Below are 24,432 nucleotides of genomic sequence, written 5' to 3'. Positions count from 1 at the left end.
CATAAAACATTTTCATAAAAAGACTGAAACTCTCTTATTAAAAAAACTAACACCCACTGAACTGGTGTTACTGAAAACACTGGGAATGAGGTTCTCAAAATTGCATTTATTAACAGTTTTATTTACATAATGTTTTCTACTCACAAACCAAAGAGACTGGAGTAACAAAATACCCTTTTGTACAATGAGTTAGGAAACACTAAGTATTACATTTGGTCCTTTGTACCTGAGAAGCTGAAAACAGCTGTTGATGGACATCTGATGCAACTCACATTTCCTTCTGGTTCCAGGCTGCATTAGGACCTGCAGAATGTGCCCTTCAGCACCAGGAGTTTGCTCCGTGCTGCTGGGGCCATGCTGGCAGGGCTGACAGGGAGCCGGGTGTGCACAACCCCTGGGGAGAGCAGCTGCTGCCACTGCCAGCAGCCTTGGCACAAGGCTGAACACCTCAGGGCAGTGCTGACAGCTGCCTGCTGGGGGTGAGAGCCTGGCCTCCAGCCTGTTCCAACCCTGTCCTGAAGGACAAAACCCCCTAGACATGTTTTATGGCCCTGTAGCAAATTCATCATCCTCACTAACATCACCCCTGGGAATTTCTGAGTGAGCACGTTTGGTTTAGTTGAGGGGATTTTTTTTTTTTTTTTTGTTTTAGCTCCATTGTCTCATCTCCAGAGAACCAGTTAGGGTCAGTTTGGTTCCTGTAATGGCAACAGGAGGCCAAAAGCAACAGAAAGAGGAGTAGTAGCACCACAGCATGAATTTTGCTCCCCTTCCACATCCTTGTGGGGAGAAAAAAGGATTTAATGTAACTCAGTGTCACATGTGACATCCAAACCCAGGACCCACTTGGAGTTCAAATGAGAAGAATCTTTCTGCATGTCTATGCTGCTACATGACAAAGAGGAAGAAGGAAATACAAACTACAGTCCTGTATTAGCAAGAATAGCTCTATTATCACTGTACATATTTGTGTCTGTATATATTTTTGCCACATAGAGTATACATTCAGTTCTCCCAGATTAAACAGGCCATTATAAAAATAGGCTATGTCTTTCCTCTAGAATTTCCATCACCAGAACCACGTGAATTTGGTAACCACCATACATGAAGACAGTGCTCAGTTCACGTTATGTTCAACTGCAAACTCTTACCTTAGCAAGATAATGTCTTTCCAAAAGAAAAAAAAATGGAGAAGGGAAAATACAAGTGCAGACTAGAGTGTGGGCTGTGTCTTGACTGTACACAGCTCCCTAGCAAGGCCATCCTGGAGAAAGGAACACCATCTATGGGTGAATCTGCCATTGCTGTGGAAGAAGGAAATGCAGCACTTGGCCATTCCACTCCAGGAACTTACATGACTTCAGCAGAGGTGGGAATGTGGAAGGATGTGCACAGCAACTGCAGCAGGATGGGAAGCAGCAGCAGCAGCAGCAAGAATGCTGATCTTGGCAGTGCTGCTGAGCGTTCAGTGTGGGCACAGTTTGGTCAAAAAAAGTGTACACAAATTAAAAAAAACCACCCTATATCAAAGTAAAAAAAAAAAAAAAAAAGCAAAAATCAAGTAATGCAGCATTCTTTAGGGCAGGTATAATGAATTTAAAATAAAAACTTTAATGAACTCAGCTGATTTTAACAGTCAAAAAAACTTGTGTCATGGGCTCAGAACCAGCAAACAGAACGTTTGTATCAGTCTGGTCTCTCTAGCTGTGACAAAACATACATCCTTGCTGTCTGAATGTTCAAGGGACTGGCAGGAAAGGGCAAATCAAAAATACATCAGGAATTGTTTTAACCAATGACCCAAGAGTGGGTGGAACAATTTGAACCATTAAAACCAGTATTAAAGCAAGTTTGGTCTAAAAATACAGTTTAAGAGTGCCAAAAAAACCCTCCCCCAAGGGTAGTTCTCTCAGCTGGACTGACTGGAATAGTTTGTTCTGGTTGGTAAGAACTAGATATGTTCTAGAGAGATTGAAACACACCTGTGTATTTTAATAGAAGTGTTTTCTTTTAAGCTAAGTCTAGCTACTTAAGTTAGGAATCCGTGTAACTCTTGCAAAATCTAGAACCTCTACTTGCAGGCATGGACAGATGTTATATAGAGTTCTCACAGTGTTTAGCAGCTTCTGAGCCTGCTGTGCAAGTATTGTTAATAATCAGGCATGTCAGACTGTATGAACAACACATGGTACAACAGACCTACAAAGGCTAGGAAATACAGAATTGAGGCTGAAACTTGTAATTAGGCACAACGTATTCATGAACTGTAAGATCACTTAATAGTTACAGACACCCATCACAGTGTCTGGTCATAAAAGGAAGAGCTGATTGTGGTTCTGGTCTTGGCTCTTGGATTCCCTTACTTCTGTGGATGCAAATCAGACCTTCAGTATGAAATGAGAAGTAATTTGTTATGTTCACTTTTTCTTATTTTCCCATTCTTTGATAAGGGGGCAAAACCAGGGGAAAATAAATGTTTTATGGGATCCTAAGTTCCCACCGTACAAATACTGTCTGTAGTAATAACAAGGGGGTTGGGAATAAAACAGTAATAAGCACTCCCATTTTGTATAATAGATTTAACATACATTCACAACATACACTGTTACATCCACAGTGTAATCTGTGATTGCATTAAATGCAACAGGACTGCACAATGACATGTCTCGATTATTTTTCAGACAACAGATACACCCAATACCTGGATTCAGGTTTTTTTTCCTGGTTGAAGAGATGCCAGTTCAAATCCTGGACCAACAGCCTATGAGTTTGGGTTGTTTTTTTTTTAAATGCTACAACAGAGATGCAAGAATGCATCTAGAAATTAATAAGGATTTTTTTTATCTGCACATCTGTACTTTCAAATAACTACCTCCAAGGTCAACATTTTATTAAATTATTTTCAATCTAAAGAAAGTTCTGAAAATAATACAAACTCCCGAAAAATAGGAGTTTCCAAAGGAAATATAGACAAACACAGAGCTAGCCTCAGAGGATGCTAGTATACTACTGTACAATCTCTCTTGGATTTAACAGAGCAAGTAAATCAAATCTAGAGCTTTAATCCCTACAGAGTGTTACTGATGAAGACACGGAGATGAGAGATTTGAGTAAGTAAGCATCACCCATACCAGCCATGTCACTTCACAACAGGCTCTGCAGGCGTAGAGTTGGAAAGGTCTCCATTGCTTGCTTTACCAGAGTCTTCTACAAAAATAAAAATAAGAAAGGTGTGGATCATGTTTAACACTCCATTCAAAACAAAACTCCTCAAACCCTAGCACATATATATATGTGATGCTGATGTCACAGCAACACCTCCTGCAGTATTTCATGGTCAGCATATGGAACCTGACCTTACAGCACAAGAAGTCCTGGCCCCATGAAGAAATTTGTATTTGGGGTGAAAGGTTCTTCAATCAGCAGTACTTGTCTAAAAACGACATATACAAGGCTCACAGATTTTTCAAGGTCCAAGTTCAAATATCATGGTAGAGGACATAGATATTATTGCCATGTTCAAAACTTTCCACCCTGGTATGGATTTCCAGCTTTTCTCACTGCACAACACATTGCCTGGGGAACTGAACAGGTACCACAGCAGAGAGTATTTAACCTAAAATACAATTAGCTGATGTTCTCCAGAATGGTCTCCCACAGACTCCAGAGCAGCATGTCTATTCCTCCCACAATGCTTGGAGTTCTTTGCATTGGTTTCTTTTTTTTTTCCTCCTTCCTCTGAAGTAACTTCACTGAATTTGATTGAATATAAATTCATGCTAAAAGAATTTTTCTTTACAAACAGTTTGTTTAGTGCAGAAGAAAATGAATCGTTTTCTCCAGTGACTGTAATCTCACAGGTCACTTGTGCCTTTGTCAGAACTACAGTGAGGAATTATTTACCAATTCAGTTTTTAATATATTGTTTCTAAGTAACTTGTGACCAAACTGCATTTCTATATCTTGATCCTTAGGAGCACTCTCATTTCTTTGGAAATTTCTCAAGAGAAATTTTCTCAAGAGAATCTTTCAGAATTCATGAGGGAGAATATACAACCAGGAACAGAAATGCGGAACACCAGTGTTACCTAATCCAGAGACCACACCACAGATTAAGATCTTACCCTTTGGATACAGAATTCAATGGGAGACCAAGCATATCATAAACATCTGAGTATCTATAGTGACTGCATCATCTGCTATGTACACTGAAAACCAGCTGGTACAACAGGTGAAAACCACTTTACTTACCACCACCTAAGGTTGGCATTGTCAGCATTGGTAATTGAAGAGGTAAGTATGATGCTGAAGTTACTGAATTCTCCCTGTCCCAGGCTTTTTTTGTCAGCTGGGTCTTCTGTGGTATTGCTTTTTTTTTTTTTTCCACACCCCAGAAGCTCAGCTTGAAATTCACCTATTCCAAAGAAGGCCTTCTTGAGCTGTTCTTGATGAGTCTCTATCACACATGACCACATAAATCTTTCTCTGGAATACTCACCCAACCTATGAGCTGATGGAAAAAAACCCTCTATTAAGGCACACAATCTCATTAGCCAAAATGTTCTACATACAGGATTCACTCACCTTCTTTTTCTTTCTTTTCCTGGCTTTCTTCTGCTGCAGTTTTATCTGCTCTGAAAAAAATTCTTGCACTACTTAGTGAGAAATAAAGGAGTTCAAATTCCTAAGGGAAAAGATAAAGAAAAGGAGCATCAGTGTATCACAAATTTGTAGCCAAATATCAATGAGATCTTCCATGAGCATCTTAGGCACCTAGGTTTTGGTATCTAAATCATTTAAATGCTATTGAAAATCTTCCTCTTTTCATACCTTATTCACAGGCATTTTACAAATCATATGTCAAATTACATTAAAGGGCAACTTAAGCAAGGCAGCATCACTCCCATAAATCTGTCACTGATCTACTGAGGCTGAAAAGTAGGTTTGTAGCAGCAGTGAGAACTTAGAGCAACTTGCCCATGGAAAATCATGCAATCCAATAATTTAAACAACCACAAGCTTGATCAGTGTACGAACAAGGTTCAGTGATATGGTTTTTTAACAAAGAGGACCAAACACAGTGCACATCCCTGGGAATGCTGAGGGCATACAGGGCCTTATCTATTCCAACATGACATTACAGAATGCAGTCATGGGCTGTAAAAATAGCCACTTACAGATCTGTCCCATAGGCTTCTCCCATCAAGACAGGGAAAGCACCACACCACAGATGAAACCTGAGCTGCTGTGCTTCAAAATTCAAATGCACCTTTCCTTATTTGATAGCTGATGCATCATTCAATTCAGCAGCTCAGAATTAACACACAGGCAACTCTGAAGGCTCACAGTGTTATTTTTGTTATAAGAAGTTTAACCAAAATACATTCTCTCCTATTTAATCATTTATGGTTTAGTTGCACTAGACTTCAAACTCCGTGGGACGGAGAATTCCAATGAATCAGCTTTTCAAATATCACAAAAACCGATGACATTCCCTTCAGGTCACACGCCTCAAGTCTTTATGCTGCAGACAATGCTCTGGATTTCGCTCTCAATGAGCTCCATCAGAACACAGTTACATGATTTGTGATGAGTTAAGTGCTGAACTCAGTACAGAACAGAAATTGTTACCAGAACACGGAACCAGGCCCATGCTGTACCTGTAAACAAACTTCCAGTCGCTTGTGGGTAAGGTTCATAGTCTGTAGTAATTTTTCATCTTGATTAGTGGACTGCACATTCTGTTGCTTTGCTACTGCTCTTATTTCCTTCACATACTTCTCTCTAACAGACTGGAACCAGTGTAGAGAATCAAACTCCTGGTACTGATCCAAAAGCTTCAGAATGTAAGCCACACCTAGTCATTAACAAACCATGTACTGAAGTCAACATGCAGTTGGCAAAACATTTTGTGAACATCTTTAATTGATAAGCCTAAGCTGGTAATTCCATGTAAATATAATTTAAACTGTTTTTAACTTCCAATTAATCTATCAGGGAAAAATCACAAAAAAGAACAAGCTTCAATTTTTAACAAACATCACTTCTCCAGACACTTGCATTCCTTCTCATCTAGATGAGAACTACTGGAAGGAAATTTGGAAGCACTGATATATGTTAGACCTGCCTGCTCCCATATGGAGCTATTCCATGTTAGGAAATTCTGAACACAACCATAACCCTCAAATCCATTCTGCTGAAGCAAAGACAAATCCAAATATATGATGGATTTTTTAATTATGGGAAGAGACAAAGCATAAACAAAACTTTTCTTGCAAATGTCCATTACGTTGGTTCACCCAAAGGCTAGTGAGAGTGCTGAAACTTACCCATGGCAAACCCATCATCAGTGAAAGCTGCTCCACTTTTGTTCTTCTTATTCAATTTCTCCTTGCAACTGATGGAATGCTCTACAAAATTGAGGGTCTGCAAGAATGAAAGGCCGTCTTTGGAATCACAAAGAGACTTCACAAACGCCACAAGGCATTGCCACAGGTGCTACTGCAGTCTAAAACAAAACATTCAAACACAGCCTTGATCTGACAAAACTCTCAGGAGGTGCCAAGCACTGACCAGGGGGGGCACGATGATGTAGAAGTTCCGCAGGTGCATGTTCTTGGGGCTGCGGAACTCGGGAGCAAACACATCCACCAGCATCTTGAAGTACTCAGTTCCTTCTGCAAAGTTCCTCGTCAGGTCACTGAGCACAGAGTCCAGCTGCCTGCAAGGGATGAGCAAGGAGTCTGCTGGAAATCCCTTTGCTTACCCACCTCTTGGGATAACAGCCCTCTCTCTGCCCTTTGCCTGTGTCCACAGTCCAGGATCTGGGAGAGTATCCTCCCCCCACAGCTCATTTAAATAGTGTTTCTTGATTTCACTGTCTCAAGAAAAAGGTTTCTGGATAGAATATTTGCATCTTTTTTTTATCTAAGACACTGAAAATTTTAAAATTAGAGCTCAGGCACACAGTGAGGAAAGCTTGTCAGCTTTTAAACAAGGATTTCTTCAAGAAATCAGGTTCTAGTTCGATTACTATCAACGCTACTTCAGATTTTCAAAGCAACTGCTTCTATTTGCTTTGAAACAAATATTTTTGCATAAAGGCAGCAGAACTTTTAATGCACAAACACACAAAACTAACTGGTGCATTTGTAAACATGAAATGACAATTCTTTCATCCCACCCCTGCCCCAGACCTCAAAAGCATGATGTTTGTGTACCTTGCTGCTTTTTGTGTTTCTTCTGAAAGTCCTTCTTCTTTCACCAGCTCTTCAAAGTTAACAATATCTTCCAGATCAGGAACAAACCTGAAAACTTACTGTTTGTTATGATTATGCTCAACTGTCTGTATTCATTGATCTACCCTAATTTATAATTTACTTAATTTAATCATCTGGGCTTGAACTACTTAGTTCAAATTATGTAATATCTGTCATACATTCTCACCCAGGCATTATTAACCTCATTTCTAAACACACACACATCATTATTTGTAGTTCTGTTTTTACTGGGCTATCATCTCCTCTCTCTAGCACTTCATACTCTTGGTAACTCTAAGTTATATTATTCACAAGAAAACTAATTATTTCTTATTATGCAGAAGTTACTATGTTTCAATGACCTTTCATAAGCATGGACAAAATGTACACAGAATCATTAAAGGAATGGGGAGTGTGTTTTCCAAGTTCCTCAAGGTTTGTATTATTTTTCCTTAATGCACCCTTGAAAATATTTAAAAACACATATTGCTGGTTTATGCACTGATGTCTTACTAATGTGTACATTCTATTAACTCTTTTGCCATGTTCTTCCAGAGAATTTGTTTTATTTTTAGTGATTTATGCCCATGATTCCACAGTGCTGAATCCCAGCACTGCCTTCAATAATTTCACTTAAATGAAGGCATATAAATGGAACTTTTCAAAATTTATGGAGAATAGGTTAGAGCATAGGGAACATCAGCAAGAATACAGAGCAAGGGGAAGAAAAGGAGCAAAGAGGAAAATAAAATATTTGTGGAAATACCTAATGGCACTACTGCAGCAGTGAAGTCCACCAGATCTTATCATTCGTACATAACCCATAGCATTGCCTTTAAAAACAAGAAAAAACAAGGAAGCAATTGGTAATTACTTAAATACACACACCCTCTCCATAGCTCCTACAGGCTCTGAAACACACATTAAAGTTGCCATGTAGTTCTGGCCCAGAACTTGGCTCTAAAAGCCAAGTTATAAAAGTTTAATTTAACCCTGCTATCAAAAGTCTATGGAGAGAAACAAAACAAAAATGAAAACAAAAATGAGTCATCAAGCAAGGTTTTGTTCACTTTCATACAAACTCTCTCCACTGGGCACATTAAACACTTGTAAGTTCAGATCAGTTCTGCACATTTACAGCACCAGTGCTGAAAGTATCATTGTCACATCGTGCAGCATTCAAAGATACTTCAGCTGATACATGGCCAATTTTTGAAATACATGAACTTAGCACTCATAGGCTTTTACAGGGAGATACACTCAACATGGATAAAAGTCAGTGCCATAAGAAAATAACTGAAAAGGGAACAGAAATCTATGCAAACTCTAACTGTATTTTAGGTTAAGACATGCAAAGGCCATTTCTGTGTAATTAGTTGAGAGCATGATTTAGCGTGTACTTTTCATCTAGTGAATTAATTCTAGCTTTAGACTGAGCTAAAAGGTCAGTTACTAGGTGACAAAGATCTCTTCCATTTAATAACACTTATAACATGTTAGCATTTCATACCAATTTGACTTATGAGTTGTCTGAACTGGTCAAGATAGCTCTGCCCATCTGGGGTTATTCCAAGTTTTCTGATGCCACGGTTGAATTTATCTGCTCTTTCAAAGGGATACTAGAAAAAGAATTAAAATTATTTGTAATAATTACCTACCTCTAGAAAAAAAAAACCCAAAACCTTATAATCACATCAATAAATTTCTATTTGTAATGTAGTTTTAGGCCACACTTACAGCTTTATTTTTTTATAAATTATACACCTGCTTGTCTGTATTAGTTCACAAGAGTAATTTAACTAAGTCACTTCTGCAAGTTGAGAAGTAAAATAGTTTTACTGGGAAAAAGAAAGTATTCCTATAACAAATAAGCACTTGACATGCAAAGAAGCTAGCAGTCTATCTTACTAAATACATTGTCTCTCCCATCTTTGAGACAATTTTCTAGCATGGAAAACCAGACCCTCATTCCCAAATCCTGACATACTGCAATGAGCGCTACACAATCACATCATTTTGGATTCCATTCAAGTCAGCTTATTATATTAACTATATTAACTAAAAACTGTTATGCACGAGTTGAACAAGGAGTTTAGAACCTCCAATAGACAACAACTCCACCAAACCATCCTTAAGTCACTGAGAGAATGATTTTAGCCAGTTACAGAGCAGACAGAATGAAATAAAGCCCTCCTGAATACAGACACTGGTAACACTGCATTTCACCAGGACAAAAGCTGTCCCTTTATCTGGGGACAAATAAATAATAGGAGTGTTATGGTTTGGTGCACCTTCAGTCACATGAAAGTAGCACTTCTTTTAGCAAATTACTCTTGAGCCTCCAAAAACTACTATACCTTGTGATCATTTTGATCCTTGACTTCCCTGAAGAATCTGATGTCTTTGATAAGTCTGGATTTGATATGTTCATCATACATGAACTGGCTAAAAATGTAAAACTTTTTCCTCAAGAATTGGTATGTGAAATTTACCTAAAAGGCAAAAAGAAAAAAAAAAAAAAAAAAAAAAAAGCAGTCAAATCGAGAAAGTTAGCAAAGTAACAAAGACATCTAACACCCTGCTTTCACCACATGCCTGAGTAACTTCTAATGCCATTTCTCAACCTACTTTCATTTCCCTGTTTGAAAAGAATAAGGAGAAATGAAAAAACACTCTTCTGGAAGGCCTGCTCTTCCAGGAAAGGCAGGGTCACCAAGGGACAAGGTCAGCATTTCAGTTGATCACCTGCCCTACACAGTCATTAGTTTATCTGCAATATGCTGTAAGTGCCCTTTTGGAACAGCACAGCCATCAAGTTAAAACAGGCAGACACAATCACTCAACTTCCTCAGTCTGTACAATCTGCATAAACTCCTTTTTCACTTCCTCAAAGTTTTCTAAAATGTTTTCTCAGAGGGCAGAAACTTCTACCCTGCACATCTCAATACTTCTCATGTCTGCAAAAATAACTAACTCACCATCAGAAGTGAATAAACATACATAACCAAAAAATAATAAGAGTAGCAGCATTTTTTGAGACAGTCCCCACTCTCCTACTCTCAAAAGAAAAGTGAAAGAAACCATAAAAATTCTATTTTTAGGAATTTCCACTTCCAAAATAATGACTTGAGAGTGGATTCAGTATTTCAGCAAGTTCCTTTTTTTTTTTTTTTTTTTTTTATTACTGAGCTGGAAGAATAGAAAAAAGAAAACAGCAACACGGTGGAACTTAACCAGCAGACTGGAAAGCACTGTCCTGAAAACACCTTTATCACTGTATCCAAACCTGAGAATCCCAAAGATAACAAAGATAAACTCCAGCTGTGGCAGACACAATGCATCTCTTTGCATTTACTTTGCAAAGAGGCAAATACCTTTGGCTGGTTAAGACGGTAATCTACACCTCAGACATCATCAAAAGCCTTGCCATAGGAATTTGTTTTTCCAACAAGTGATCAGAGGTCTGTGGCTTTATTTTGCACATTGAAAAGCTGATATTTCTTAAGCGTAACAATTACAAGAAGAACTTAAAAAAAATAATATTGCATTTTTTCAAAATTTGTTTTAACTACAGCTAAAGTATCTGTCTACTAAGTGTCAATAAGGTGAAAATCAGGACACATACTGTCCGGAACAGTCCAACCAGAACATCTATCTCTCCTTTGATGTGGCTTTAGATCTCTTCCTTAATATTTATGAAATTGGAAGTGATAACACTCAAAAGATTGTGATATTGATATGTGCCACATCCAAGAAGGGATTTGTTTCATTAATTCACACAGAACATTATTACTGCATTATTAAAACTGCATAACCAAATAAAGTGTTAGGAGAAGCAAGGAGGAGGTTTTTGTGCACAGTCACAAACAAACAATCCAACAGCAGCAGTGCAAAAGATACTCACTGTTGTGTTCATGATTCCCGTTCCATGAGTTCGAATGGAATTAGCAATGTGTCGGATATTGATGGTGTTCAAGTGCTTGTTATTACTTGTTCTTTCAATGAAGATCTGGGAGGCAGGAAGGGAAAAAATAAAGTAAATTACCCAAAAACTGGTTCTGTGATAAATTATTGATCTAAATAGCCTATTTCCTATTTCTGAGAGCAGCTGATAACTGGTGATTAGGGGAAGAGCCAAGAAAATATAGCATGGATACAATGAACTTTATCTGGTAAATTCTTCTGATTTCTACACAGCTGTGATTCAACAATTCTAAGGCAGATGTTGCACTAAAGACTCCCATATTTGAGATTATATCCCACATTAAGTAGCCAAAACTCTTTTGGCACCTGTTTGCACTTTTAACCTTTCATATACCATAGCAATGAGTTCCACTACTGAATTATTAGCTATGAAAAAAGCACTTCTTTTCTTTTAGAAGCCACTCATTTTTGTAGTGGGGACCTCATTCTCACATTGTGAGAAACCTCATAGGTTTGTTGCCTGTCCATGCCCTCCATGTCATTCACTGCTTCATCTCTCCAATAACCCATTTTCAGAGACACATTCTTGGAGCTCAAAAATCACATATTTTATATGTTCTTACAGAACAGCCAATTATCCTTGCTGCCTTCTAGCTTCACTGGAAAGTTGACATGCAGTGATCCTACTGGCATAACATTGCCAAGATATGCTACACAACATTCTCCAAGACCAAGCCACAGCATCTCCCAAGATGTTTTTCTAGAGCACCAATATTATTTTATAGCCTCTCACTATGCATGCGTGTTCAGCCTGGGCTTTTTTTACACATACTGCCCTCTGCATTTTGCAATCCCTTCAAACTGCAGCCAAATGCCAGGAAAAGTGTAGGATACACCTTACCTGGTTATTCAAATTGTAGAGGTAGCGGGATACAAAAACATGAATATTTCTCATGATTTCCAAAACATCCAGACCCTGAAACAATATTATTTATCGATAATTACTATGATAAAACTTCTCAAGAACCATTGACACACCTAACAGCTAAGGTGCAGAAATACTGTTTCTGCAGTTACTTGAAGGTATTTTAGAAAGCAGTGTTTTCCTTTGCAAAATTAAGAACCTCTTAATAATTTCTGTTCAGTGTCTGTAAGAAAATGTTTCGAGGAGAAAAAAGCAGCTCAGCCCAGGTTTGAACATTTGCACTCCTGCCTGTTTTTTTCCAGCTTCTCCTGAAAGTAAGGAATCTTTTAGCCTATTCCACAAGGCACAATTAAACAATAAAAAAATTGAGATTTATCTGGTTTTAGATTCTAAAAATATAGACTCTTGCCTTAGAGATTCCTACGGACACAGATACCTACAGAGAAATAAGCAATTAGCTAATTTTCAATATTGTTAACCCAACCTATATAAAAGACTGAGGTTTGCTATTTGCAGTATAAGTTTTACAATTATTTACACTTCTTCCTTTAAGGAGTCCCTTAATTGTCACTGTGCCTAGAGATGATGCTATTTAATTTATATACCCTATTTCCAGTTTTGCCAGGGAGCTCATACCAGAATGAATGTTATGAAACCAACGTTGTGAAATTGTTTAATTCTTCATAAAAATGTGCTGATCGAATATGGCAAATAGAAAACCAAAGCTGGAAACAGAAACTGATCTACAGCACTTTTGTGCCAATAAAATAGCCAAAGTTCTCAGTTCTATGCCCTCTTTCAACTTAGGAAGACACAGTCATCATGAACATTAAAAAAAGGTGCTGTATTTCTAGGAGCTTTCACCAATGTGTTAACCCAAATGAGAGAATGAAGCAAACTGCCAAAAATATCTGATATTAAAACTCTTGAAGAAAAGTCTTCAGAACTATGCAATCTGTAGACCCTGTAACAGTGATTATCTTCACCATTAACTTGATGACACTACAACTTTATTCTCAATGTCACCATGTTTAGCAGATTTTAGAAGGTGCTAAGTCACTCCCCTAGAACCTAATTCACTTTGGTGTCCCAAAGTCCTCCTGTGAAATAGTTTCTCTTGATGATCACTAAGCATAATCTGCTGGAAAGCCAGCAATAAACCAGGGAAAAAGACCCACCACTCAAAGGTCATTCCAGACTTGTAACAGCTGTCTGGATCTAATGCTTGCCAAACTGCTGACACTGAATTCTCAAGAAAACATTCTCTGACTTTGCATACTCAATCCATTTCATTATGTGTAAAAAATGAACAAGTCCAACATGATATCAACTGGTATCAGTGTGATTTCCAAAGGCAGGCAAAGATCCTGCCTCACAATTCAGAGAAATTAAAGGTTCCTTTTTCCAAACAGCTCTCTGCTCTTGGATACTTTTAAGTTCGGTGACTCAGTCCTATGACAGTGGGATGATTTAAATTTTAAATTCTACTCCTGTGCTGTGGGCACTGTACCTGCTCCAGAGTCTGGCTGGGAAGGTGAGCCTCAGTCATACTTAAACCATAACGTTGGGTTGCCAAGTTCCTCATCTCACTGTAGGTGGCCCAGTCGTGAAGAGCTACGGTCGTTAAGTTGTAGAAGGTCTTGTCCAAATAATGAGTTACATAAGCTGTGAACACAAAGAGGATGAGCTAAAACAGCGCTACCTATTTAGTAAGCAAAGTGCGGAAAGAAGTGAAAAGATATACAAAGCCAAAGTATGAGAGATGAAAAGAACAGAAGCAAGCAAATGTGTAACTCCTCACCTTTTATGTCAATGAACCGATTGAAAAAACGAATTGGGTTCAGGAAGAAGAAGTGAGCCAGGTCCTTCATGCCAACTCTGAAGGGGTTTCTGTCATCCAGCTTCAGGTGGGTGTGAACTGATAAGCGCAGGTCCTTTTCTATCTCTTTACACAATTTGTCCAGCAAGTGCTATTCAAGAAAGTGTTAAAAAAAAAAAAAAAAAGGAAAACCCACCAAAATCCCAAATGAACACACACACACACACACACACACAAAAAAAAAAAAAAAAAAAAAAAAAAAAAAAATCAAAAAACAAACCACAAAAAAAGAAAAGGAAAAAAAAGAGGAAAAAAATAGTCACGTTCAGTGTCCGTTTAGAATGCTCTGTTAGCAGAATCAACATTTCTCTCCATAGATATGTGTAAGACTGATTGAACTACTGAAGAAAGCTTTGCTTTGGTAGGGTCACACAAGTCAAAGTGAATAAATACTTGGCAACCAGAAAGATACTGATTTCCTATGTTCTTGTTCTAGTACACAATAGCAGGCTCACACAGCTCAGAAAATGTAAAGGTTTCCCTACCTAATGCCATTTTTTACATGACTAAAACTTCCACAAGGGAGTTTCACACAGCTTACACTCAAGTATTCTCACTTCTCATTTTAAGGGGAACTAAGCTTAGAGCTATCTATCTAAATAGTAAGAACAAATTCAGTGAGGAAGAGTCTTGCAATAAGAGATTTGTTCTGATTTTCTGAATAATATGTCATGTTTTGTCTTGAACTAGTCCAATAAAAAGTACAGTTCTGAGGTTAAGAACTAAGACTTGGGAAATCCAAATCTGCATTTTCTTTGTCAAACCTCCTTCATTATTCTAGATAATAATTCAGTCAAGAAGCCATCTGTATTTGCAGACCCTTCATGACTAAAAGCCATGCACGCACACTGAGAACAATAGCATTTATTTTACATATTCACCCGAACAGTGGCTGATCTGACAAAAAGCACTCCTCTGTTTGCACAGTCAAATCTATAACTGAGGTTTTGTTAACTTACATAATTTAGAGTGCAGTATTTTCATGTTCCCAGCCAACACAGATACCATTAAAAAAGAGTCTTCAATAACCAAAATTGTCAGTCAAACCAAACACTTTCTTATTTAAATTCTTCACATCAAAGTTCTCTGCGCCAATTTTACAGATCATATCAGCTTTGCTGCAATAGATGCCAATCTGAGCTAAAGATATTTGAAGCACAGTGGTGTGTTTAATTCACAACCACAACATATTACCTCATTGAGGACTTCCATGATTTCTTTGTCATAGCATTCCAGAAGCACCTCATAAGATTCCAAGTGTCTTGCATGCATCATAGCAGGTACACAGTCCCGTAGAGCACTAAACATATACTTATTAAAAATAGATATATTATTAACAGACTGATATGTCGGCAGCAACTCAAAATAGTGTTCAGAGCTAACAAAAATCAGAATCACTCTTCCCATTCTTATTAAAAATGTACTCCATAAACACTACTGAAATGTCCTGTCCTTAATCTGAGGTATTATTTGCTACTGACTGGAAGATCCTAATTAACTAGGTATTTTATCCAAAATTATTTGCACTTTATTCACTTCAGTACTGTACAGCCCTGGAACAGATGTTTGATTTTTATCAGAATTATCATGACAAAGCATGATTCACATCTGCAACAAGTACACAGCACTTCAACAATGGGAGAGGAGATGAGGGGTGGAAAAACCCACAGGACGACTATCCAACACAGAATCACTGAACACAGTGATACCTGCTTTAGAAATATGTAACCACGAAGAGGAACAAAGGCTTTTAATGTTCAAGTCTAGCAAGTGTTCATCCCAAATTAGAACAGAGAGAGGAACAAAGAGACGGAGTTAACAACAGCAATCCGAGATTTTTTTAAAGAAATCTAATAGGTAGATTTAGAACAAAGATTGCTTTTATTTCCTCCAGAATGAGAGGAAACATGTGACTCAGTAGTAGTCACGGATTTGCTTTTTGAGCTTTTCCTTTAAGAGCTTCAGTCTATCAAATTAAGGTTTATCAAATCTTCATCTGAATCTGTCACAACAGTTGGTAAGTTGTAACATTATTACTTACATGTAGCCTAGCAGAATCCACTGCATTTTCATAGACATCATCTAAATAGATTGGAAAGACTGCTCGATGCCAGTATAAGAAACAACAGTCACATTGTGCTCGAACTCTGGAATAAAAGATCAATTGTTAGATTGTTAGACACAGATTTGGAAGAAACCATTCTTCTAACACAGTAAGTGTGTTTAAACTTAAGACAAGTGCATTTCAAGCATAAGTTTTACACCATTATTTTAATGTTTCAGATGCACTGACCTCCAGAAGAAAGTTCTTAAATAAAGAGCTTTTTCTTTTTTTTTTTTTACTAGCCTATTTATAAATAAAAAGTACCTACTCTGTCTGAAAGACTTAAATCTTACATTTCAGAAAAGTCCTAAATAACTGTTTTCTTATTACATGCAATTAGCAGTCTAGAGATCAAACATAAACTCCAAATTTCTCCTGTAAGTCAAAGGAGAAACAGCCCTCTCCTGATAAAATCCTAGGAAAAATGGAGACTGGTTGTATCTCATGAGTCAACCACTTAAGGTGTTTGCCTCTCTCCTAAAAACTGCATGGAACCCAGATATTCAGCTGGCTTACAAAAGGCCAGTATGATGTAACTTGAGTGTGCACTGAAACTACAGCAGCAGTAAAATATGGCTCACATGTAAACAGCAGCCCAACGTCCCAAACAGACTGGTACTAACTCAGAAATTTTGGGGTTGGGTTAAAAGAACACATCAGCTTATCATAAATCATCCAAGAAAGTGACAGAATTTCTAAACAATCAACAGTCAGGTGAAATAAGACTTGCCCAAAGACAAGTGAGCTTCTGGCTTAACTCTGGAATTCTTTCTGTCCGTTCCTGGTCTACAAAACATGTCAAAATCACCACCAGATTTTGCCATTCACACAGTGAGGATCCAGCTCCTCCAAGACACCATGCTACCCTTTGATATACTGCTATTACTGCTCACCTCTCTGTAAGTTCACTGATCAAGTCCAGTTTCTTCAGAACTAACTGAAGGGGAATAAGTTCTTCATCTTTAAACGTTTTCTGCAGAAACGAAGAAAAAAAGAAATAAGCGTGAGATCACCAGCTTGTATTTTTTGATAAGACACTCCACCAAACAAATGAAGGGCTAGAGCAATCACTGCACTTACCATCTGTGTTCCCACACTCAGTGCAAGGGAAACAATCAGTCGCCTCTGTTTTGTACTTGGCCCATTGAGGGTGTTCTCAGCCAACACCAGAGCAGAGAGGACATCCAGGCGCTGCTCACTGTACTTCTTATCCGAAATTACCCTTTTCTTGATGACAAAAACACACAGAAATGCAGAGAAAAGTTATCTAAGCCCAAAGGTAATAGGTTACTGCTTCTTACCAAAGCTTGTAGACTTGTTATAAATTGAGCATTTCTGCAAACAACTTATGTTTTGTGAACAGAGTTAACTGAATCCAGATTCACTTACTCTGCCAATTCAGTGATATTACCTGTCTGTACTCTTAGAACATAGGGAAAGTCATACTAATGGATCCTTCTATTTACCAACATTTGCCTTCTTACGTATTTCCTGATAAGTAGTCAAAAGATCTGTTCACACAAGTGCTTTTCAATATCCTTCAACAGAAAAGTTTTAGCATATTTTTATTCATTTAAAAATAATTGTAATGTAATTACAGGTATAATTTGAAAAGTTTATGAAAGTTATCTATATAGATATGTGAAGTACTTGAAGATCCACAGTTTTAATAAGTGACTTTGAAGTTTGAACCTCTTCAGCTCGTGCTACTCCTGCTATATATATCTATATATCTGCATAGAAATTTTTTATAAGTACAACTATTTTTTGCTTACCCTAGAAAATATAGAGATAGCAGATACATAAATTGAGATTACAGCCAAATAAAAAGGAAATTTAATAGCTGCACCAGTAACAATAGAACACATCCTTTGCAACTCTGCTACTGAATGTGATGGAAGAACAAAACCAATTCGTAATACATCAGAACAGACATACTAAAGTCTCATTTTCCCCTTTGCCCTAAATTCTGAAATTCAAGATTTGACAAGCAAAAGAAGGCATTTTATCCCACAGTAGGTTCCTGTAAGCCATCACATACTGCTATTTTGCCAAGAAGACAAAGATTTAAATAAAGCCTGTTTACTTAGACCTGCAAAAGACTACTTTATGAATGTGCATCAGAAAAGAGCTAAGCAAAGGATAGTTTGTGAAAATTCACTAGAAATAAAATCTAAAAAGAACATAAGAAGAAGATGACATGAGATGCAGCAGTTTAGAGGAAGAGGGGAACCATTTTTGGTCAAAAACCTGATAATCATCTATGCTCTACAATTTCCTAGGAAAAAGCTTGGAATTACTGGAAAGCTTATATATCTCTGGATTATGATTGAGCATTACACCACAGATTTTCAAAAAATACAAAAAATACTTCATTTTAAACTTAAGATTAAAAAAAAAATACTGAGATTGGGAGATTAATTATTTGAACTTAGATTACATACCTTGGCCACAGAGATAGAGTGAAGAGCCTGATACTGCAGATGCTGAGTGATGTGTGTCACAGAGTCTGCCACAACCATGCTTCTTCGGTAAAACATATGTTCTATTGCCTGAAGGCAATCCCAAAACATGTTAGTTCATGTAGTTACCAAAATTGCTGCTTTAGAATCTGGCTTTATGCTGTGTGACTTATTCACTCTGCAAATACAAACTCTTTCCATTTTGTAACCTGCTGTTACTGGCAGTTACAATTAACCCTTAGAATCCAAGAAAATCAAACTATTTAGGAGCATAAAAAATTTCCAGGACTGATCTAAGTTTTGTTTTCTTTTTGGTTTGGGTTTTTTTCAGTTTTGTTCACCACTGCTTTCTGATGTTATCCTGAAAAAGAGTATCTTCCTTTTGGAAAAAATACCAGGAGAAATGTGAAGTGCCACATCTGGGGGGGAACAATCTCCCACACACCAGCATATACCAGGAATCATCCAACTGGAAAGCAGTTTGGAAGGAAAGGACCTGGGGGGTCCTGGTTAACAGCAGGTTTAGTGCAAGGCAGCAATGTACCCTTGTCCCAAAGATGGTCAAAAGTAGCTTTGGGTCCACTGGACAACACTTGGCTGGCAGCTCAAGGAAGGTGACCTTTTCCCCATTCAGCCCTGGTGAGGCCACATCTGGAGTCCTGGGCCCAGTTTTGGGCTCCTCAGTACAAGAGACACGCTGGACAGAGTCCAGCCAAGGGCCATGAAGACAATTCACAGATGGAGCATCTCACATGAGGAAAGGTGAGAGAGGTGGGACTGTCCAGCCAGAGAAGAGAAGGCTTGGAGGGGGATCTTTTCGTTGTACATAATTGCTTGGAGGTAGGGTGCAAAGAAGATGGAGCCAGGCTCTTGTCAGAGGTGCTCAGTAACAGAACAAGGGGCAGTGAGCACAAACTCAAACACAGGAGTTTCCCTGTGAACATCAGGAAACACTTTCTGAAGTGTTTCTTAAACCAGGCACTGTCACAGCCTGGTTGCCCAGAAAGGTGGTGGGGTCTCCAGCCTTGGAGATATTCAAAAGTCATCTGGACAGTTGTGGACAACTGGCTCTAGGTGTCTCTGTGTGAGCAGAGATAGACTGGACCAGGGATCTCCAGAGATCCCCTCCAACCTCAGCCATTCTGTCACATCAACTAAGGAAGACAGTTAGAAGCTACAAAAAACAATCCACAAACAAACAAACCAACCCAGTCCTAGCCTTCCAAATCTATTCTCTAACCAAACCACTCTCAAACAAGAAGCCATGCATGCAAAAACACTTCCCATCACAGGTTTTGGTTTTTTTTTTTTTCCAATATGGGATGTTTGGTCAATGTTCTCTGTAATTCCTGCATGAAATAAAAAGTTTTCATCTAGTGACCTACCTTCAGAAGTTCCACAAGTCTGCACAAGGCTTTTACTGAGGTTTTGGTCATAGGTTTTTGCATTGACATGTAAAGATTCATTGTAGTTTTAATGATGGTGCTAAGACTGTATGCATAAAGAAAACCCTAAAAATACAATGAATAAAGGGGAAGACAATAAAATTAATAATCAATATTTCCACATGTCAATAAAATAAGTGCTCTCTGTTTTGTTCCACACGTGACAGACAGCTGAGCTTTGCCCCTGCACAACAGAGAGCCTACCACTTCACTACACAAAGCAAGACTGGGATCCCAAAGCTGAATGAGACCCTTTTACTAGCAGACACCATGAAACTGCCTATGAGTCATTAGATCATCTGATTAACCTTTTCTAAAGCCATCCCAATTAAACACAGGTTAGGGAGTGAAATAATTGCAGGGCCTCAAAGGTCTAAAAATTTCAGTCTATTAAAAAACCAACCCATCAAACAATTCCTATCTCCCCAAGAAACATCTCATCACAAAACCAATATAAACCTTCCAGATTCTGTGGAACAAATATAAATACTGTGGAACAGTATTTATGGAGTTTTACACTTTTTAAATAGAGATGCCCAGCCCACAACAAAGATACCAGTCATTTCTACATCAGTATATGCTAAGCTTTTAAATACGATGTTGATTATAAACAACATGACAAAACAATTATTTAAATTACTTCAAAGAAGAAGTAAAAACAATTAAAAAAAAAAAAAAGACACTAGGAAAAGACAGCAAGTGATGTAGGAAACACAATTCCGTATGGAGCAAATTTTTAAGTCCACTGCAACTAATTCAAATGTAAAAACCAAGGATCCTAGTACATGCCTATCTTTAGCTAAAGAAGATTCAGGATCGTGGTTCTTTCACACACCTATTCTCATCAAATTTCTGTCAGGTAGATATATACTCATAAAAACTAGCAAAAACAAATTCAGAAATCAGATGGATTTTACATTAAGACTACGTGCTGTTAGTAGGCCAAAAGAAAACCAGCTGTCTCAGAACATAGTAAGATTCTTGCAGAGTACCATCACTAGGCAAAGCACAATGAAACAACACAAAACCTTTACTGGGAGTATGCACTGTCCTAAATAAAACTAAATAGACACTAGTTCAGTCCACTGTAAGGACCTCATGACTCAAAAGGAAAGAAATCCAAAACCTTTACTACAGAGAAGGTGAAGCTTCCTTGATTGCCTGTGTCAAGAGAAAAAAATCAAAATTCTAAGCCACTGAATATTTAGTCAGATTCCCTTTCCTCACATTCTTTACCAAAAGACCTTTTACAGATCTGCTTGGAAGAGTACTGGGCATTAAAAGAATTTGAAATTCTTTATAAGAATTCCAAAACTGCGAAATATCCCACCAGTGATCACAAAACTCCTGTGATTTCTTTTTATCTTCAACAGCTTGCACCAAAAAACAAAAAAATCAGTCTGCTGCATCAGCACACTAAAAGATTGCACACCTGGATAAAGACATTGCAGCGGCTAGAAAGATCTTCAGAAAACTTCGACGTGCACTGCTCCTTGGACAAGATCGATTCCATTTTTGTCATCCACGAGCTCACAAAAACATAGTATGACTGCATGTCTCTGGGGAAGGAAACAGAGAATGCTGTTCATTTTCAAGTAAGAAGATTTTCTTATGGCTTTCCAAAACTTTAAATCTTGCAAGGGAAATATTTTAAACCGTCAGTCTCCAAAGTAATAACTCATCTTCCCAAAAGTATCAGAACCCCTATACTCATTTACATTTTAATTTCCTACAGGCAAGGATTAGCTAATCTGCCAATTATATCTGTACAATGAATCAAAAATCATCTACTTTACAAGAGAACTCGTGGCCCTCTTACCAATGCACATACTACACTTCCTTAAATTAAAATACCATATAAAACTATTAGAAAATGCTTTTAAACACTAGATAGAAAAGTCTAACACTGGTGCTAGATTTTTTCACCCCAGTTTGAATTTCTGCTGCTTACATACACACACAAGCAAATAGAACTTTTCATTTTATCAATGTCAGACTGGACTGCTCTTAAGTAACATAATTCTACAGAAGTTTATCTGCTTGAATTACACTAGTTGTAATTAAATGGTTAAATAGAGTTAAATAGAGAATTGTGACACTATAATGGAACTTCTTCTAGCAGTTGCAGCAGGAAAGTATTTAGGTCATTGATCCAGTTACCAAAAATTACACTCTTTAAAAAGATTTCTCATATTTAGGGAATGGTCCAATTATCAAAGGCAGTACAAGGATTTGTAAACAAGCCAGAAAAAGTTATTTGCACAATTCAAATTGCAGATGCAAAATCTGGATTTTATTACAATATCCTCAAAATTGTGTGTATAAAGTAGGGCAAAAAAGCTGGAGAAGGAGCATAAGGCTAGCAAGGGAGCTGAGGGTGTTCAGCCTGGAGTAAAGGAGGCCCAGGGAGACCTCACTGTCCTCTACAATTCCCTGAAAGGAGATTTTAGGGAGGTGGGGTCTGGTCTCTTCTCCCAGGTAACAAGTGACAGGCCAAGAGAAAACAGCCTCAAGCTGCACAAATTGAATACTAGGAAAATTTCTCCACCAAATGAGCTGCCAAGCACTGGAACAGGCTGTCCAGGGAAGGGGTTGGGTCACCACTGCTGGAGGTATTTAAAAGATGTGTAGATGTGGGCCTTGGGGACACGGTTTAGTGGTGTGAATGTGGCACTCCTGAGTTACAACTGGTGATCTTCCAGGCCTTCTCCAAGTTAAATGATTCTGTGTTTCTATGAAATGTATGAGAATACCAATACATTTTTCTGAACTTTTTCTTCATCTTAGAAGACTTGTACCACTGGCCAAGACCAGAAGCAAAGCAGCAGTGCAATTATGCCCTACCTAGAAATTAAAGCCTGGGAAAGAATCAGGGCCAGGAAAAAGTGGATTGAAGAAGAAACAGGGCAGAAGTGAAAATAATCCGTCAGAAAATCAGGCACAGAGCTGCTTTTTCCCCCTCCCTCCTCCCCTCCAACTCAGTTCTGCCAGTTTGCTTGTCAGATTGGAAGGCAATGTGCAAAATCTAAGTTTTTACTGCTATTCCACAGATACCAGTTTTCACTTTCTTATTTTGTTCTGAAACACACAAACCTTAGCCCTGTTATCTTCCTCTGCAGGACACTTGTTCTTAAGACTAACAGCTAAAACCATTCTAATCTCATCTTTAAGCATATTTTAGAAGAGAAAGAAGTGAGCTGCACACTACATGCAGAACACAAAACAAGAGAAGCTTTCCTCAAATACAGATAATTTCAAAGACCATTAAACAAACAATAAAAACAGTCACAAAGAAAGAAATGCTTGCAAAGAAAGTATCATCACCAAGCAGAGGAAAGCTCCACTATAAGCCTACTAGCAACTTACCTCCATAACACATAGAAAGCAGAGAGCCCTAATAGAAAACAAAGCAGCTCAGGTTACTAGACACTAGTTTAAAAAACAAAAGGGAATTTGAAAATATGGAAACAGAAGTAATTGAAACAAATATTTAGAACTGCCAGGAACATTGTTATTTTGGTGTAATCATACACATTTTTCTGAAAGCATGACATGAGAAATAGTTTGACGAAAATTTTTGCAGCAAGGCTAACACACACACATACACATACACACACGCCAGAGCTGAAGTGAAGTGGAACAAGTGACTAAAACCACTGAGAGACTAAAACCACCACAAAACATGCTACTACACTGAATGAAAAAGCCCACGTGCTTAAAAACTATTTGAAAAATAGCACCATGAGGCAGTATTTAGGAAGCATACTTGGTAAGTGACTGTGCCCTCTGCTGTAGGAAGTTCTCCCTTTGTGTTTTAACTGCATGAATACTTTTCTTGTCCAGTAGTTTGGCAGCAGCTGGAATCTTCTGAATCAGGAAGTTGTCAGCAAACCAGATCATGTTAGCTGTTAATGTAATGGCTGGTACCTGGGAAGAAAAAAAAAAAAAAAAAAAAAGAGGGGGAAGTACTACCAGGTAGCAATAAACACAAGTAACACAATTCAGTTTATTTCTGTGTAACTGTTTTCTACTGAGTACTACACTGAAGTTAAAAAAGTTTCCCTAGATGTTCACTAATGGGCAAAATTATAACCACTCTCAGGGATTCTAAACAATATTAGAGAATTTAACGATTTCTTCATGTCATCCAATAGGAAAACATCCCAGTCAAGTTTGCACTTAGAGATCTTCCAAAACAAATATTTATAGCCATGGTCAAAACCCACAGCATTTATTCAGCACCAGAGTACTCATAACTCAAACAGTTTTTTGTCTTCAATAACATTAACCTTGAGAAGAAAGATTTGAATAGAAATGGCAAGTTTATTTTACCTTGCTGCTATGTGAGTGCACAAATTTTAGACCATCTTTAAGAGAAAATGGGAGGTGGGGCTTATAAAAAGTAGAAAATTGTTAACTCTGTTTTCAGGCTTT

The 24,432-nt window shown here is 37.9% G+C and overlaps 1 protein-coding gene across 4 annotated transcripts in view; it reads right to left on the bottom strand.

Annotated features, from left to right (window-relative positions):
- Positions 1–86: 86 nt before the first annotated feature.
- WASHC4 (WASH complex subunit 4) overlaps positions 87–24,432 on the bottom strand; it is a 39,203-nt gene continuing 14,857 nt past the window's right edge. Inside the window, exons 13-34 of one of the 4 annotated variants that reach the window (XM_066319972.1) lie at positions 23,765–23,925; positions 21,431–21,557; positions 19,939–20,064; positions 18,536–18,643; positions 17,172–17,318; positions 16,985–17,064; positions 16,029–16,134; positions 15,182–15,298; positions 13,910–14,078; positions 13,619–13,773; positions 12,085–12,159; positions 11,164–11,268; positions 9,617–9,751; positions 8,770–8,878; positions 8,026–8,092; positions 7,221–7,307; positions 6,574–6,721; positions 6,330–6,426; positions 5,661–5,857; positions 4,585–4,684; positions 3,132–3,207; positions 87–2,384 (exon numbers count right to left, since the gene is read on the bottom strand). In XM_066319972.1, the coding sequence (XP_066176069.1) occupies positions 3,140–3,207; positions 4,585–4,684; positions 5,661–5,857; positions 6,330–6,426; positions 6,574–6,721; positions 7,221–7,307; positions 8,026–8,092; positions 8,770–8,878; positions 9,617–9,751; positions 11,164–11,268; positions 12,085–12,159; positions 13,619–13,773; positions 13,910–14,078; positions 15,182–15,298; positions 16,029–16,134; positions 16,985–17,064; positions 17,172–17,318; positions 18,536–18,643; positions 19,939–20,064; positions 21,431–21,557; positions 23,765–23,925 (2,484 nt within the window). In that variant the 3' untranslated portion in view covers positions 87–2,384; positions 3,132–3,139. Of the gene's footprint in view, positions 3,208–4,584; positions 4,685–5,660; positions 5,858–6,329; positions 6,427–6,573; positions 6,722–7,220; positions 7,319–8,025; positions 8,093–8,769; positions 8,879–9,616; positions 9,752–11,163; positions 11,269–12,084; positions 12,160–13,618; positions 13,774–13,909; positions 14,079–15,181; positions 15,299–16,028; positions 16,135–16,984; positions 17,065–17,171; positions 17,319–18,535; positions 18,644–19,938; positions 20,065–21,430; positions 21,558–23,764; positions 23,926–24,432 lie in introns of those variants that run through there. The other 3 variants (XM_066319973.1, XM_066319971.1, XM_066319974.1) reach the window with 3 other exon arrangements.

The sequence above is a fragment of the Sylvia atricapilla genome, chromosome 5, assembly GCF_009819655.1.
Source record: "Sylvia atricapilla isolate bSylAtr1 chromosome 5, bSylAtr1.pri, whole genome shotgun sequence".
Taxonomy (NCBI): Eukaryota; Metazoa; Chordata; class Aves; order Passeriformes; family Sylviidae; genus Sylvia; species Sylvia atricapilla.
The sequence above is the reverse complement of the archived record's forward strand: the minus strand, read 5'-3'. Positions and strand labels throughout refer to the sequence as shown.